At 36.7% G+C, this 16,813-nt stretch overlaps 1 protein-coding gene across 2 annotated transcripts in view; it reads left to right on the top strand.

Moving 5' to 3' along the window:
* The window catches only part of COL5A2 (collagen type V alpha 2 chain), a 177,690-nt gene that overhangs the window by 138,792 nt on the left and 22,085 nt on the right, over nt 1-16,813 (top strand). For both annotated transcript variants that reach the window (XM_058549402.1, XM_058549401.1), the window contains exons 19-37: nt 2,029-2,127; nt 2,458-2,502; nt 2,617-2,715; nt 3,992-4,045; nt 4,282-4,389; nt 5,416-5,469; nt 6,061-6,159; nt 7,327-7,380; nt 8,111-8,209; nt 8,319-8,372; nt 8,466-8,519; nt 9,450-9,503; nt 10,509-10,562; nt 12,177-12,221; nt 12,545-12,643; nt 13,660-13,767; nt 14,044-14,097; nt 16,331-16,384; nt 16,593-16,646. In XM_058549402.1, the coding sequence (XP_058405385.1) occupies nt 2,029-2,127; nt 2,458-2,502; nt 2,617-2,715; nt 3,992-4,045; nt 4,282-4,389; nt 5,416-5,469; nt 6,061-6,159; nt 7,327-7,380; nt 8,111-8,209; nt 8,319-8,372; nt 8,466-8,519; nt 9,450-9,503; nt 10,509-10,562; nt 12,177-12,221; nt 12,545-12,643; nt 13,660-13,767; nt 14,044-14,097; nt 16,331-16,384; nt 16,593-16,646 (1,341 nt within the window). The remainder of the gene's footprint in view (nt 1-2,028; nt 2,128-2,457; nt 2,503-2,616; nt 2,716-3,991; nt 4,046-4,281; nt 4,390-5,415; nt 5,470-6,060; nt 6,160-7,326; nt 7,381-8,110; nt 8,210-8,318; nt 8,373-8,465; nt 8,520-9,449; nt 9,504-10,508; nt 10,563-12,176; nt 12,222-12,544; nt 12,644-13,659; nt 13,768-14,043; nt 14,098-16,330; nt 16,385-16,592; nt 16,647-16,813) is intronic.

Genomic DNA, 16,813 nt, shown 5'->3' with positions numbered 1-16,813 from the left:
GGAAAGAATCTGTTGCATTAAGACTCTAATGTCAGACACTTGTTAACAGCTGCAAGGAATGAGCTTAATCTGAATTGGAACTCTTCTTGGATACAGTGCCTGGCAGTAATAAACAGCAGAATGTTCTAAACAATAGGAGGTTAACATAAATCAGAGGTTGTCAAAAGGCTGTTCTCTCACACAATGCTGGCTTTCACTCCTGCCCCTGCTCCCTCATTTACACAACCTTTAAAGGAATGGACAAGAGGCTATTTGACTCTCCATATGGGAACGGATTATTCTGCTGGGATGATTTACATTTGTATGAGTCACAATTTGTTCTTTCTCTCAATATTTTGCGTGATAAATTCAAGGATTACAGCAGGAGATTATTAAGATTATATTAGGTAAATTAGTGAATAAATTCAGAACACTACTTTCAAATTTTGAACAACATAATACATTTGATTACCCCCTCACACCCAGTTTCCCTTTGGCAATAATTTTCTTCATCTCGAAGAAGGGATTTACTCACCAGATTCTGCTGTACGAAAGCGACTGCGGCCGTGACAGTCACCTCACCTCTCTACATCTTGTTTTCTCATGGAGTTTTGTTGAAGATTAAGTGAGATAATCTTCACAAACACTTAGCATAGTGCCTGATGCGGAGGAGGCCCTCAATATAGGTTCAGGCTTCTTGTTAGCAGTGCTACTCAAATTGGGTTTGAACTTCGAAACGAACTGGAAAAAAAGGTCTGTAGCTGACATTTCAAATACTCTTTGAAATGTGAGAGTCATCAAGTCAAATTATTCTTTAGGCTCTTTCTAATACTGTCTTTAAACTCTGTGCCTCAGGGATGCAGCCGCTTTGAAATGATGCCCTAAGTCATTTCACTAACCAGTCCCTTCTTTCACTGAGAGCTCACTGTGAACTCAGGCGGTGGGAACTTATTTGCCTCTCTTCCCCTCTGTGTCTGTTCTGCTCCCTGAGGTCCACTGACTCTGGCCATGGAGGACCCAGCCTTCCTAGGTACCCCGATCAAAATATGTGAAATCCTTTTCTCTTCGTGTGAGACCCTCCACCCTCACACTGAACTGTGGCTAGAGAATTAAAGAAAGAATACTCACAATGCCCAGGACTGTGACTTAGCAGAAAGTGGTTTCTGCTCCTGCTGTGGCATCTAGTTAAGACTTCACTAGCAATCAGTTTATACAACAGTTCCCTCTTCTCCTGTGTTTTTCTATCACTGGCTGTTGGCTACTGAAAACTGCCTAATAAAGTCAAACATCTAGCAAAACCGTTTCTCTGAAATTGTTTCCCTATCCTACCACCATCCCACCCCCCCCAGTAGAAAAGCCCCGGATCTTTGTCTTTGACCAGGATTCTGCTATACTTGTACGGTTCTTCCATGATATCTGGCTCTCTGGATGAAGAATAAACTTCCACATCCACTTCTTTGAGTTTCAATGAAGGGTAACAGAGATTCAGTAGGGATTTTATTTGTTTTATTAACACTAATGAGCTCCTTAAGGCTTAAAATTTTAATTCTAAAATTCCAGGTTCAGATCATTCTGTGATTAGATCTCCATAGGTACATGATATGTTGGATAAAATAGAGAAACCCAGTGAAGTTTGAATTTCAGATAAATAAAGGATACATTTTAGTATAAATGTGTCCCAAATGTTGCGTGGGACAAACTTACACTAAAATTATTTGTTGTTTATCTGAATTAAAACTTAACTAGGCATCCTGTCTTTTTATTTACTATCTGGATCACTATCTTGGGTTGAAATAAGGGTAGCTATCAGGCGACCCTGACCACTTTGCTCTGCTCTTAATGCTACAGGCATCGTTGCACACGAAAGGGTGCACACGTGAGTTGGCTCCTTCGGCTGGGTTAGGGCCAACTCAGTTGTGAACCTCTCTGTGCTCCTGATCCCTTTAAATGTTTGGGTGTAAAATGTAAAACTCCAAATAAACAATCAACTTTGAATTGCACCATGTTTATATTTTTCTTAAATTAACATTTCTCTTTGCATTCCTTTAGGGAGAAGCAGGTCCCACTGGGGCTCGAGGCCCTGAAGGTCCTCAGGGGCAAAGAGGCGAAACGGGGCCACCGGGTCCAGTTGGCTCACAAGGTCTTCCTGTAGGTTCCTAGTGTATTTAAGAAACTATCACAGAAAGCGGGACATGTTTTATAACATCAGAACAAAGGCAATCTATTTTAATATATTCTCTGTGAATGCTGAATGAGTGTTTACAACTCATAAAGAAACCACATTTTCCTTCTTGACTGTGCAAATTTTGTCTATTTTATGCAAAAGAGAATTCGTCAAAAAAGTGATTTTTATGATACAAAGGTGGTTGATTTCTTTTTTTTATAATTTTTTCTGCCTCCTTTTGGAAGGTGGGTGGACATCTGAATACCACTCTAGATATGGCTTAATATTTCATGAACTTTTTCTGTATCTTTCAGGGTGCAGTGGGAACTGATGGTACACCTGGTGCCAAAGGCCCAACAGTAAGTAACTGCGTTTAAGCCACGTGAAGTTCAAATGGCCACAGTCCTTTGGACATTGGCAGTAGACTTCTGCATATGTCTCCTCCTCATCATGTCACTCTTGCATTTTGACAGGGCTCTCCGGGTACCTCTGGTCCTCCTGGCTTAGCAGGGCCCCCTGGATCTCCAGGACCTCAGGGTAGCACTGGACCTCCAGGAATTCGAGGCCAACCGGTAATATCCTTTAAAACAACTATCATCCATTGGTATAATCCAGCTAAGATTGCCAAGAGAAATAACGTGTAATGAGACGCAATGAAACATAGATAATGTGACTTATCTGAATAAGGCAAACGAAGATGGGAATCTTTGTAAAGTGAAAGCAAACGTTAATGCAAAGTTTAGATGTTTAAATTCAAAGTAGAACAGTATTGCATTATGTTAAATTTTAGTGTTCTTTTATTTAAAATAACAAAGTCATAACTTCATGGTCTACCTCATAGAATTGTATGAGTAGTCTAATGATAAACATTATGGAAATATTTTGCAAGGCTGTGTGGGGAAATGTGGAGTTTTATTGAGGACTTTGAATGATGATTTGGCTAAAAATGGGTTCAATAGCTATTTCTTGAGAGTTGTTCTTGAAATAGGATTCCAACATATTGTTCATATTGAATGAGTTTCCATATTTTATAGAAATTATTTATTAGGAAAAATATTATGATGAGCCCATAGGAAATAAACACATTGAGAAGTTGTGCTTACATATATTTTAGCTTGATATATAAAAATTAAAACTTTCTTTCCTAGTGCTACTTAAAATAATATTTTGGATTCTGTCCCAAGTGATTTGGTTATGCTGATAAATCCTTTTTAAGTGCTGGTGACAGAGTTATTAAAACCTGAGTGTTGCTGATATTTCACATTTGATTTTATCATGGTCTCAATTTAGTAATCTGATTTTACAACTTAAACTACAATTGGTATGTGCAGACACGCATACACAAAACCCTAGAACAAAACAAGACCCTAAAACCGTTTGGAGTCAAAGGTGAAATACCCTATTCGAAGTTGTCAAACTCTCAATAAATAAAACATAAATATAAGATTATTTTAATTCTGGGTGAACAAGTCTATTTCCTAAAATATATCCTAAGTAGATTTATCTATAGAAGTTGTCATTGTTAGTTTGAATTTTATTTATCAAATTGAAATAATAACAATAATTCTAATTGTTCTAGTATGCATAAGAAAAAACAAGATTTTAAAAATAAATCTCTTGAAGACCACTGTAAAATAAGCAAATTGTTACCAGTTTATACTGGATTTTATAAAAATTCACATACATTCTATAAGATTTGCAAAATTTAAAAAATGATTATATTTTATTGCTGATTCAATACAGACTCAGTCGCAAAAAAGTTTCCAAGCCCATTCACTGTAATTAATTAAAGGAGTATGGACTGGCCAAATATCCTGGTTCTTACAATTAATGGTGCTTTTATTTTAGGGTGATCCAGGAGTTCCAGGTTTCAAAGGAGAAGCTGGCCCGAAAGGGGAACCAGTAAGGCTTCATTTTTTTTTTTAATTAATAAGAAAAGCATAAATATTGTCTAGAAGCGTACAGCTCAAAATGCTTGTGTTTAAAATAATAACAATGAGAATTATAATCCCTTTGGATGGAAATAGTTTAATTGTTTAATATAGTTTAAAATTTATGACTGACTTCCTTAAATGAGTCTTTTGACTATAACTCACTTGACCGTGGCTCTTTCTGGTATGTCTTTCTATTTTTAATAGGGGCCACATGGCATTCAGGGTCCAATAGGCCCACCTGGTGAAGAAGGCAAAAGAGGTCCCCGAGGTGATCCAGGGACAGTCGGTCCTCCAGGCCCAATGGGAGAAAGGGTAAAATTTGAATAAAAAAATAAAATTCTTATAGTTGTGGGGGAATTGCATGAGTAAGTTTTGGGATCATAAGGAAAACTAGAGCAGTTAAGAGAAATGCTTGCAGATGCGTTGCACCATTCAGTATGGTAATCTGTGAATTAAATGAGCCCACTGTTTGTCATTGTTCATTCATTCATTCAACTAGTATTGATGGAACAACTACACTATGCCAATTTGATATATTGGTGCTTGGGATACATCAGTGAACAAGAGGGCTAAGGTCCCTCCCCTCCCGTGAGGACTAGTGAACAATAGTTTACTCTAGTGGGGAGGTAAGCAAAAAAACAAGTTGACAAGTAAATAAAAATATACTTACAAATTTTAATAAGTGCCATATACACTTAGGACATAGCAGGGTGATGTGGTAGATAGTAACTTCGAGTACATGGCAGTGGTGTGACGTTAGACTAGGTGGTTAGGAAACAGGATTCTCTAAGAAGATGGCATTTTAGCTGAGACCTGAAGAAGAGGATGAACCAGCAGGCGAACTTGGGAGGAAGAACATTTTCGGCAGAAGAAATAGCAAATGCAAAGCCAGGAGGCCGGAAAGGGCTTGGTGATTTTAAAGATCAGAAGAGGCTGCTGTGACTGGAGTATAATGAAACAGGTCTGAAAGGGACAAGAATAGGTCTCCTTACATTTGTATAGAGGCTTACATATGTTATCGTTGGCATTTTGATCCCGGTAGATGGTGCCATTCCTTTGCCTCTCATATCTAGATCTCAGTTTTTCTCTAGGTTTAATTTTACAATGAATTGTTAGAATATTTCTTGATTTGAATAATTTTTTGGCTCAGTGCTTATGCATTCTTCAAAATTTAAAATTTCTTTCTGTATAGTCAAGGTTTTTATCTTATACAAATCTATTGCTGTGTTGGCTTGATCACAGTTCCTAAAACCTTATAGTACTAAAAATAAAAATTACCCACTCATATACTACAAAAACATCAACAACAATTAAGAATCGCATTTTGATCATTTGTAGGGTGCTCCTGGCAATCGAGGTTTTCCAGGCTCTGATGGTTTACCTGGACCAAAGGTGAGGTTATCCCATCAATGTTGACACTCTTGCGGGTGGTGCTCCAAAAGATGCCGTTGTTTAGCATGGTGATCTAACCTTGGCCCACATGTGTCCAGATTCAGAAAAGAGTCAGACACAGATGTCAGGCCTAACGCCAAATCCCTCTTGGGCAATTTCTGTATTATTGAAGTCTAGGGGAGATGGACGATGGTTGGAGGTATATGAGAGTTTGTTTTCAGACTTTCCAGGGACGTTCCTGAGATGAAAAAGTCGTAGACTTTTCCTTTAGCTGATATATATATTTTTCCTTTATCTAGAAATTTAGACTCTTTCAAAATTCTTGGTTTTTTTCAAGTCTAAATTATTGGAGTCAGGATCTAAACACAAATTTCATTAGTTAATGATGAAAAAGCACTATTCTACAAGGAATCCAAATAGAACAAAATGTGAAGTGACATTGTTTTCAAAGAAGTCTTTGTAACTACTTTGACAAACCCTTTATATGTTATACTAGTGCTTTCGTTTGTAAAACAAGAATTTACATATACTTGATTTTGTTTCCCTGCATACCTCCTTTTGTCTGACACATTCTGCTTTGCTTTGGAATAGGGGGCTCAAGGAGAGCGGGGTCCTGTCGGTTCTTCAGGACCTAAAGGAGGTCAAGGGGATCCAGGACGTCCAGGTGAACCTGGGCTTCCAGGTGCTCGGGTAAGAACACGGCAGTTTGTTGCTACATCAACCCAACAGAAATGCTCCTGAGAATTTATTGAAGGGGTTTTTTTTTTGTTTAGCTTGCTTTCACAACTTGGAACATTTCTTTGTTTTTATAGTTTTGACCTGATTCATTATTTTTTAAATACTAGTTTGTTATTTTTATCATGTATGGAAATCACAGGAACTTCTAGTCCGCTTTTTCAAAGGAGTAGGTGGTAATAGTTTTGCCACTTTACATGAAAAAAAATTCTGTTAATTTTCATAATTTTTCTTTACTTGCTGATAAACAACTTGTTTGACTTTTGGCTGAGAGACTTCCTGATAAATTTCATTTTAATAAGATGCCACTTGAAAAGTCATTTGAACTATGGAATTGCCCTTAAATTCAGTTGTCAACCATGCTCCTGAAAGAGAAAGAGGTTATACAAAAAGTTGTTAGGGGTGGAAAAATACACTAGGCTCAACCTACGTTCTGTATCTTGAATCCAGCGTTAAATGTATGTCAAAGTCTACCACTTTCTCCTTCTACGTGAGAACTGGCATTGGGTTCACCTTTGCTCAGATATCCCTCCCTAGACACCTAATAAAGGTGGAATGCCAGCTGAATGACGGGTCAACATTGCTTATAGTAAAGATGACCCCACGTGTAGACTGCATTTGGACTGGGAGGACTATGAATGAATTATAAAAACCTGGTAGGAGACATAGCTTTGGATTTCTGGAGTTTGGAGTGACTTGTACCTGGGCCTTTACCTTGCTGGGACCAGTATACTATGTCCAAGATGCTGTTACAATTATTGGTTACATGAGATTTCTAAGCCAGGGTGGCTCCTGCACCCACCATGTAGGCTCATTCCCTCACATCTGGCCTGTCCACTGTGGGAGGCTCACAGGCTGTGCTTTGAGGGCTCCTCCCAGTGAAACATCCCAGCTGGTGCTGCCCTGTTGGCATGCTCTGTTGTCTGCCCTGTATCCTTCTGAAGCCAGGCTGGGCGGGGCCCATGATGGTCCTGTGAGTTTGTCTAGAGGAGCCTAAGGCTACTGAGAGTGAGCGTTGAAAAGTGGAACTGAATCCTTTTAATGCAATGTTATGTTTACTCTTTAGAACTTTTACTTCAATTGTAGGTGAGCAACAAACTGACAATTGCTTTTAATTTTCAGGGTCTGACCGGAAATCCTGGTGTTCAAGGTCCTGAGGGAAAACTTGGACCTTTGGTAAGTAATTTAAATAAAAGTCGACAACTATTAATATTTCTCAATAGACATGCAACTTAAAGGATAAGATATTTATTTGACATTAATGTTTTTGATCATGTGGATGCTGATCATGTTTATACGTTTAAAATGCCCCCCTCCAGAAGCAAATACTTAGGATCTGTGTCTTTTCAAATTGATCAAAAATTGATCAGATTTTATTGAAATAAATGTTTGAGAATAAAAATTGCTTCCTAACATCAGTAAAAAAGTTGAAATGATGTATTTTATAATATTAATGAAATTTATCTATTAAGAACATTCTCATTTCTTGATGTCCTTCCAATTTTTGTACATCTAAGAGAAAAGTAGGTGTGAATTTGGACAGCTTATATAATCTGGGCCCTTCCCTTATCCTGCAAATGTGAAATAGAAGTCCTGAGTTTTCATTACCACAAACCAGAGTAAACGAAAGAAGAGAGAAAGATTTCCCCTATTAATGGGGGTGTAAGGAGACGTGAAGATGTGGTTTGTGTGTAGAACAAGAATAAAATCTCTGTTCTAAATACTCAAAATACTTCAGCAGTTTTATTTTGAGACTCTCAACTGTTCTGATTCACTAAGATAAAAATGTAGGATAATTTTAAATGTAGGTGACTTTTATAGTAAGCAAAGACAAGTAACAATTTGGCTGATGTGATATTTACAGAGAACCTACGTAAAACTTACATCGCTCCCGTCAATTTTGTAGGGTGCTCCAGGTGAGGATGGCCGGCCAGGTCCTCCAGGCTCCATAGGCATCAGAGGGCAGCCCGGGAGCATGGGTCTTCCAGGCCCCAAAGGTAGCAGTGTGAGTACAGTGCATAATACGTTTGCCATCTCTTCAGAATCCTCACTTGGAACAGGCATGTTTTTAGCAAATTGATTGAAATTTAAATTAGTTTCTATTTACCTTTTAGGGTGACCCTGGAAAACCTGGAGAAGCAGGAAATGCTGGTGTTCCTGGTCAGAGGGTAACTACATTTTCTGATAAAGAAAAAATATATATGTGAAATTATCCAAATTATCATGGCCTCACCTCACAAATTATCTCCGTGTGATACTAGGGAGCTCCTGGAAAAGATGGTGAAGTTGGTCCTTCTGGTCCTGTGGGCCCCCCGGTAGGTGATCTTTTAGCAAGAATATATTCACATTGCATTTTTCAAAAACATTTGTCCAAGATTTTACTATGAATGAGTTTCAGAGGAAGTGAACAAGAAAGGGCAGGATGGAAGAATTTCACTTATATCTTTTCTTTTGATTCCTGTGCCTATCTTCTGCCTTTTTAAGTAGAATGATTGGTCTTTTCATTTTAAGCTTCTATAAAATGCTGATGGCAAAGCTACCTCATCATCTTTATGTGTCACAGTTGAAGAATGTATCAACTGAGGAAAATACTGTCTGACAAATATTTTGTTTAAAATATCTAAATACTGAATTATATCTACCTTCTAATAATGTGTCTTATAGAAATTTATTTAAGGTGGGTTTTTGTGGAGGGACTGAAAAGGAATAATATTTATCCTTTGAGGTATATTTTCATCTTAGGATTTTAAATTGTGTCAGAAATATTTTGGCATATTTGTTTTGGGGCGGGGCAATTTAAATACCTTTCTAAAATGTTAGCTTTGCTTTATTTATTCTAGTTTTGAAGGTTTGAGTAATAATTTTTATGACACTGAGAAATGAACTGCAATGGAAATATTACCCTTTTAGATTGGATAGATGAAAGTAATAAATTTTCCCATGTCCAGTTTATCCAATTTCTACATAATTTTATGGTTGGCTTCAGGCATTTTATGTTTGGATCAAAAAATAAACCATGTCATTACTCCCTTCTCTGGCTTTAGAGGATAGTTTCTCACCAGCAGAGACTTCAAACAATACCATCAGATGACTTTTAGTACTAGTTTATTATCTGGCTAAAGTGAAAAACATGTGATTGGAAGAAATACAGAGAGACATAAATACTTCTAGTGGTTCACATAAACAGGAAGCACATGTAAAGATCTGGCTCTTGATTTCATGATTTTCTTTCCTTCATGACTTAGGGTCTAGCTGGGGAGAGAGGAGAACAGGGCCCTCCAGGCCCCACTGGCTTTCAGGTATGCACTAATTCAGTTTTCCATTTCTTCTTCCCCTACCTAAAATGCTTTTTTAAAATATGAAAATATATAGTTGAATGATATGAAATTCTACAATTTTCAAAGAAATCATTCCTTTTTTAGTAAATAGGGTAGACATTTGGATAAAATCAAACTTTTTTGTTCAAAGAGAAGGAACAGACTTCCCCTGAAAAACTGATCAAAACCCAAAACTATTAACAAATTAAAAATCATAAAATGTTCTTAATATCTCAGCAAGGTTTATTTAACTTAACTATTTTAAGGCTTATCTGATTTTATTGGAACAGTGTCTAAAATTTTTTATTGAACAAGTTTTCATGATTTATCTAAATATATTGGAATGATAGATTATTTAATAGTGTGGATAATCATAACTTGGGAAAAAACTTTCAGGACTGACTTTCAATATTAATCTAGCAGCCTAAAGTATTGTTTTAAGAGCCACTGAAAAATTCTACCATTATGAAGAACCTCCTGTTATATTCTTTTTTTTTTTTTTTTTTGGTGAGGAAGATCAACCCTGAACTAACATCAGTGCCAATCCTCCTCTTTTTGCTGAGGAAGACTGGCCCTGAGCTAACATCCACGCTGATCATCCTCCACTTTATGTGGGATGCTGCCACAGCATGGCCTGACAAGCGGTGTGTCAGTGCGCACCCGGGATCCGAACCCGGGCCGCCAGCAGCAGAGTGCGCACACTTAACTGCTGCGCCATGGGGCTGGCCCCCCTCCTGTTATATTCTTATCTGTTTTTTGCTAACTAGTGTGCAAATGAAAATCTAAACCTATCAACTGACTAGCTGCTGTGTTATGTTAGAAGATGAGGGTTCTCCTTCTGTTTTGCTTAGCATTGTGTTTGAACAATATCTTTTGCTTGAAAATGTAGCCATGGAACTCTATGAATTGTAAAAGGTGAACTGTTAACACTAGTGGCCCATTAAACTTTCACAGAGTCACAATTTTATTTTCTTACTTTTGTTTTAGGGGCTTCCTGGTCCTCCAGGGCCACCTGGGGAAGGTGGAAAGCCAGGTGACCAGGTAAGTTTTTAAATAATAAGAATAGTAATGCTAAAAATTGCTGGCTCATAATATCACTTACTGTGTGTGAGGCTCTGTTCTGGTTTGCTGTACATATATTATCTCTTTTAATCTTCAAAACAACCCTATAAACTAGGTACTATTATTATGCCCATTTTACGATGAGGAAAATGAGGCACACAGATGTTAGGTAATTTTCCCAAAGTCACACAGCTGATATGATTTGAACCCAGATTAAATGCTTCCCAAGACTGTGTTCTTAATCACTAAATAAATCTTACCACAACTTTACAGTTTTACTGAAGGCTTTGTAAATGGTTAAGAACAGATATTAACCATTTTATTTCTGTCATTTTACTGGCACATAGGCTTATTTAATTTATTTTTCTTTGAATGATTCCTTCATTCAACTGTTCATTCCTTCATTTAACTGTTCAACAAATATTTGCTGAGCACTCTATGCTTACCTTTACTAAGCCCAGGCCTTAACCAATTGAACAAAATGGACATGGACCTTGCCCTTATATTACATTATAGTAAGAGATAGAGAGTGTAGGAAGACAGTTACAATAGTAGTGTGTTCTACATGCTAGAGTAGGGGAGGCATTGAGTGTAGGGAAACAGAAGATCCAACTAATTCAGACTTTGGGGTTAGGAAAAGTTTCCCGGACAAAGTAATATCTTTAATGAGATCTGAAGGATGAATGATGGTAAGTGGCGAGGAGGAAAGGTAAGAAAATAATCCAGGAAATGGAAACAGCAGGTGCAAAGGCTTGCTGATCAAATTAAGGCACTGAAAAAAGTTTGGTAAGTCAGGAATATGGAGGACAACTTGAGGAGGGTGGAAATGAGGTGGGAGGGGTGAATCAGGGGCCAGATTATGGAGAGTCCTAATGTGAGTCTAATTTGTTCTTATTATTAGAGTAATGGAAGCTAATGCAGGGCTTTTAATTAGGGAGTAATACTATTAGATTTGGGTTTTAGGAAGATCGTGCCACAGCGAAACAATAAATTTTGAGAGATAAGACTGGAGGCCTACTTGATACAGTTATTATCTTTATCAAAGAGAGAAGTGTTAAATAACAAACTTTCCTTAAGAACAAACTTTTAATGTAGTCATGACTGCACTAGTTTGAATCCACAACTCCTAGTAGTGTGTTGTCCATATTGTATATTCAAGAAATATTTACTAAACTGAATTGAATTGGTTGTATTTAAAAGTACAGCACTTCATTGTTTTTAATTTCATTTTCCTCTATTAAAACTTTTTCACATTCCATTAGGAAATAAAAGGCCTTATCAAGTATTTTGTTGTCTCTACATAAAAACCAATGTATTATCTTTGTGAGATAATATTTTGCATATTCTCATTGCCAAAAAGTCAAACATTCAGGTATAATATAAATTTTTCTGGAATAGTATTTTCATTCCATGTATGTGATATCACCTCATGTATAAAAGTGCACACATTTTTCATTCTTCAATATTGTGGGCTTAGCCAGACTTCTAATAGTACATTAAAAGAAATTAGGTGTATGATCTGGAAATATTTCTAATAAATACCTGAAATTTAGCTCAAAGCTTTTCTTTCAATCTTTAAAAATGTATTTTTAGGGGGTCCCTGGAGATCCCGGAGCAGTTGGCCCGCTAGGACCTAGAGTAAGTATTTTCTCTTCGTGATTAACTTTGTTTCCATTGGCTTTAGTTTAAAAACGCATCTTTTGTCTTAAACTGGGCTTTATTTTAAGCATTAAAATTCTTCTGCTTGATGAAAATCAATCTTACAAGGAATATTTTGTGTTGAAAAACTAGCGTATCCTTACTTCATTTCTTATCACTAAATTAGAAAATCGAGCCTTAATAATAATTGCTCATTTCCAAATTTTTCTCCAGTAGAAGCCATTTTTCAGATTTCCAGAAACATTTTTCACCCATTTTTAGATCAAGCACTGAGACTGTTTGACATTCCAATGTTGTGCTAGGGAGAACGAGGAAATCCGGGGGAAAGAGGAGAACCAGGAATAACCGGACTCCCTGGTGAGAAGGGCATGGCTGGAGGACACGGTCCTGATGGCCCAAAAGTAAGTATGGTTGTGAGCTCAGTATTTAAAAATGATCTAAAATTAGTGCTCAATAAACGTATGATTGTACCAGAATGTACTTCTCTTGTTTTTGCAGGGCATTTGATTATATAATTTTCTTCTTCAACAAATATTTAATGAGTACCTACTAGGCTTACCCTTGGCACTAAAGAGTCAGCTAAAAAGGACTCTCTTCTGTGATGGGATTTATGGTCTAGTACACATAGTGATATGTTCTCATATATAAACCCATTTCTAATATTTATTTATATAAATTTTACTAATGACTTCCATTAATAAGCAGAAACGAGAAATAGAAAATTGCATAGTTTATTAGGAGGTATTCCTAATCATATGCTCCATTTTCCTTGTCTCAAGTTCCACTATTCTGCTTATTAAATATGTGAAAGTGTGTTGTTTTTGAAATCTGAAAATACAATACATCATAAGGCAAAAATCAGTACCATTTCCTTTTGAGTGCTGTTTTAAGATTGATAGAAGACAATGTGGCCAACTTCAGTGCAAACAACTGAAGTGGAATTTTTCATGATCATACAACGTTAGATCCCATATCATCTTCAAGATCCAGAGTGATTGCATAAGATTGCTTCAATGTAATCCCTGAATGAGCCTGAAAAGCAGCTTAATGGCAGGGTTCATTATAGAGAGAATGAAATACTTTCTAAATGTATTGTCTTCTTTCTTTATTAGAATCCCTATGATGTTGCCAAAAAAAAAGAAAAAAAAAAGGCAACTCTATCATTCTTATTTGAATTGGTACTCAATTTCCCCAAAGAGAAAACTTGAAACATAAACCAACAATCAAAATGACAAGTTCAGATTTTTTTTAATTTAAAAAAATGAACTCAGGGACAATTTTCCCAAATGAAAAATTTAAGCACTAGGTTGAACCGTATGAAATTGCTGAGATTCTATTTTTGACCTACCAAGACAGAAATCCCATGTGGTTCAACCTTAATACCTAGGTAAGCTCACTTATTGTTGGTTCATTGTAGGGCAGTCCAGGACCAACTGGGACCCCTGGAGATACAGGCCCACCAGGCCTTCAAGGTATGCCGGGAGAAAGAGGAATTGCAGGAATTCATGGCCCCAAGGGTGACAGAGTAAGTCTGGTTTTTGTATTCATTCATTTACACTTTCTACTGATAATGATTTCCTGGGCAGACTTGTACTTCTACCATCCTGAGTCACAAGTCATTCATTCATTCATTCCTTCAATATACATTTATTGAGAAAATGCACAGTGCCAGGCATTGTTCTAAGCTCAAGGAGATACAGCTACGAACAGAAGAGATAAGCCCCTGCTCTTATGAAGCTTTCATGCAAGTGTGGGAAAAAGACAATTAAATGAATAAATGATGTTTTGTGTGTTTTCTCAGGGTGGTGTAGGAGAGAAAGGTGCTGAAGGCACAGCTGGAAATGATGGAGCGAGAGTAAGTGAAACCATTCCTTTACCAGCCGGGCTAGAAATCGACATCCTCATTATCATATGAATTTGCCCGAACTTTCCAAAATAAAGTTCATCACGTTTCCATGGTGGTCAGGATTCGGAGAATGATGAAATTTGAGATTTGATGTTGATCAACTGTGGATACTCATTTTGCTTCCCTTGAATTAGAGCAAGCCAAAAAGTAAAGTCATTGTTGAGAGAATGAATACAACACATTTTTATTGTGCTCATAGGATCAGTCCTTTAAGCAGTGGGGTCCTCTTTATCTTTGCCTATCTTCTTTTTATTTCATGTGCAATGTTTGTTTCTATTAAAATGCCGATCTAATGAGCTGTCCCAGACTTCACTCCAGTGCAGGCACGTAGAGTTTTGTAGAGCAGCCAAAGTTGTGATGACCGTTTCTCAACATAGTGGATGTTAGGACTGAGAAAATTACTGCCCGATGAGTCATCATAGTGCTTTTGTCAATAAAGAGGCTGAATAAGTGAACTGTAAAGAAGGATGGTTGACCCCAAAGCATTGTTTAATATCATGTCAGAAACTGACATTTAACAAGCTTTAGGTCCTCAAATTTGAATGCATTTGCAATTCTAAGAATAATCAGATGGAAAATATATTTTCAGACATGAATGATTCTGTCACGTAAGAGCAGATAGTTACAGTCGCTGAGACATTCAACATTTCCTAGAATAGTTCCTGATAGTTGATAAATGATTTGTGTCAGTGAGACATGGTTTGTGGTTAATTGTCGTGTTGTGCCCTGGCAATAGCAGTTATACTATAAAAAAAGAGATCACGCTGAGCTGCTGTTAATACATTGATTATATTAGCTTCTAATTAAAAAAATAAAGTAAAATATAGAAGAGTTTTAGCCTTAGTGGTAATTATCCCTTTTTTCTTTTTATGAAAAGCTAATTAAGGGTGAAACAGTTTAGCAAATTATGAACACAAAATGTCTCTTGCCTTTTATTTAAATCTAATATTTGATTTAATGTTTCAAAAACAATCTAAGTAAATCTGGTATATGGTTTGTATTTTACATCATGACTGGTCTGGATTTCGTAGTAAGTAGTGCAATACTGTTTGAAGGAATGACACCTTGACAGTTTATTTTAAGGGGAAACTTGAAATATGTATCTATTGTTCCTACGAATTACTTTGAAAATGCAATGTAATAGGACCAAGACTTAAGCAATGACTGCTTTATTTTTAGTGAGGGCAACGCAGTGTTTTAGGGAAAAAGCAGACCAGAGCATTCACTGTAATCTTATAGTAAAGGAAAAAAAATGAATAATATGTTTTCTCTCTATGAAAAAGAAATGTCTGTGAATTTAATGAAGTGATCTTTATATTAATCAAATCCTTTAAGGAGGTATGTTAGGTAAATTATTGGAAGAATATTGTTTCATTATAGATCCAGAGAACGTAAGATCACAGTTTTCTCCTGTTCTTGTCAAAAATATAGAATTAAAAAGTCATTTTTGCTCCTCAAGTCTCTTCAGTAATGCATTCAGAAATTAAATGACAAAAGAATATTTGGGCTGCATTTGAAGAGGCAGTACACAAATTTTGAGAGAAAACTTGTTTTAGAAAGGACTCCTCTATAGTCCAGCAGTTTAAAGGTTGTGACCAATGTCAAGAAGACTCAGGTTCTTCCCCATGTGGTGGCTCCCCTGTGCTCTGAGCCAAAGAACCCCACCGACCTCAGTGTAGCTGGTAGTAACATTCCTTTTCATCTCAGGGAAATGTAGAAAATGGAATGCTTTAGCACAATTTCCCTTTTTTTTTAAATACAAAGAGTGATATTTCACTAGTATATTATAATTTAACAATATAATATTCTATACAAAAGAAGAAAAGCCTCCCTTCAATCTATACTCAAACTTCAGATAGTTATTAGCAACAGGAAATAGGCTAAAACACAGAGGAACCCTGTTGAAGAATAGTATTAATTTAGAACTAGTGTTTGAAGACATTATACATGGATGAGCTGGATGAGAGAGATTAAAACGTTTTGTGGAGAAAATCCGGTGGAAATTGTTTTAGACTAGATTGAAAAATCTTGAGAATATACAGATTATATCATTTGTTATAGATAATGTTTTGCAAAAGCAGCCAAGCTATAATAAAATAGTCCCTTCTTTGTTTGTTGTTTAAACATTGGAGATTTCTGTGCATTCGTTTCCTCAGTGTGCCTACGTTCTGTTCATTGACAGGGTCTTCCAGGTCCCTTGGGTCCTCCAGGTCCTGCGGGTCCCACTGGAGAAAAGGTAATGTCCTAAATTGTTATTTTGTGGACTGAGAATCATGAGGTCTGGCTCTCTCTCATGTTTTCTCTTTTATAATATATGGTAGTTGGGCTAGATCATCTCAGAGTTGTCCCTCATTATCTGGCGCTCACACAGTGCCCAGCATCCTAGAATTGTGTCATGTTTTGCTATCGTTTTGGATATTAACCATCTAAAATTTTCTTTCTAGGGTGAACCTGGTCCTCGAGGTTTAGTTGGCCCTCCTGGCTCCCGTGGCAATCCTGTAAGTGACAGTATTTTGACGTTCCTTAGTATAAGATTGAGCAGTAAACAATTCATTATTTTGTCTTGATATTTATTTTAAACCACGCCTATTGGATTAGGTTATTTATAACTTAATGGTTTTCAACTTTTGCTTTTCTCATTAAATTTAAAAAAATTATCACTATA

This window comes from Diceros bicornis, chromosome 10, assembly GCF_020826845.1.
Source record: "Diceros bicornis minor isolate mBicDic1 chromosome 10, mDicBic1.mat.cur, whole genome shotgun sequence".
Classification (NCBI taxonomy): domain Eukaryota; kingdom Metazoa; phylum Chordata; class Mammalia; order Perissodactyla; family Rhinocerotidae; genus Diceros; species Diceros bicornis.
Note: the sequence above shows the minus strand (reverse complement) of the source record. Positions and strands in the feature narration are given on the sequence as shown.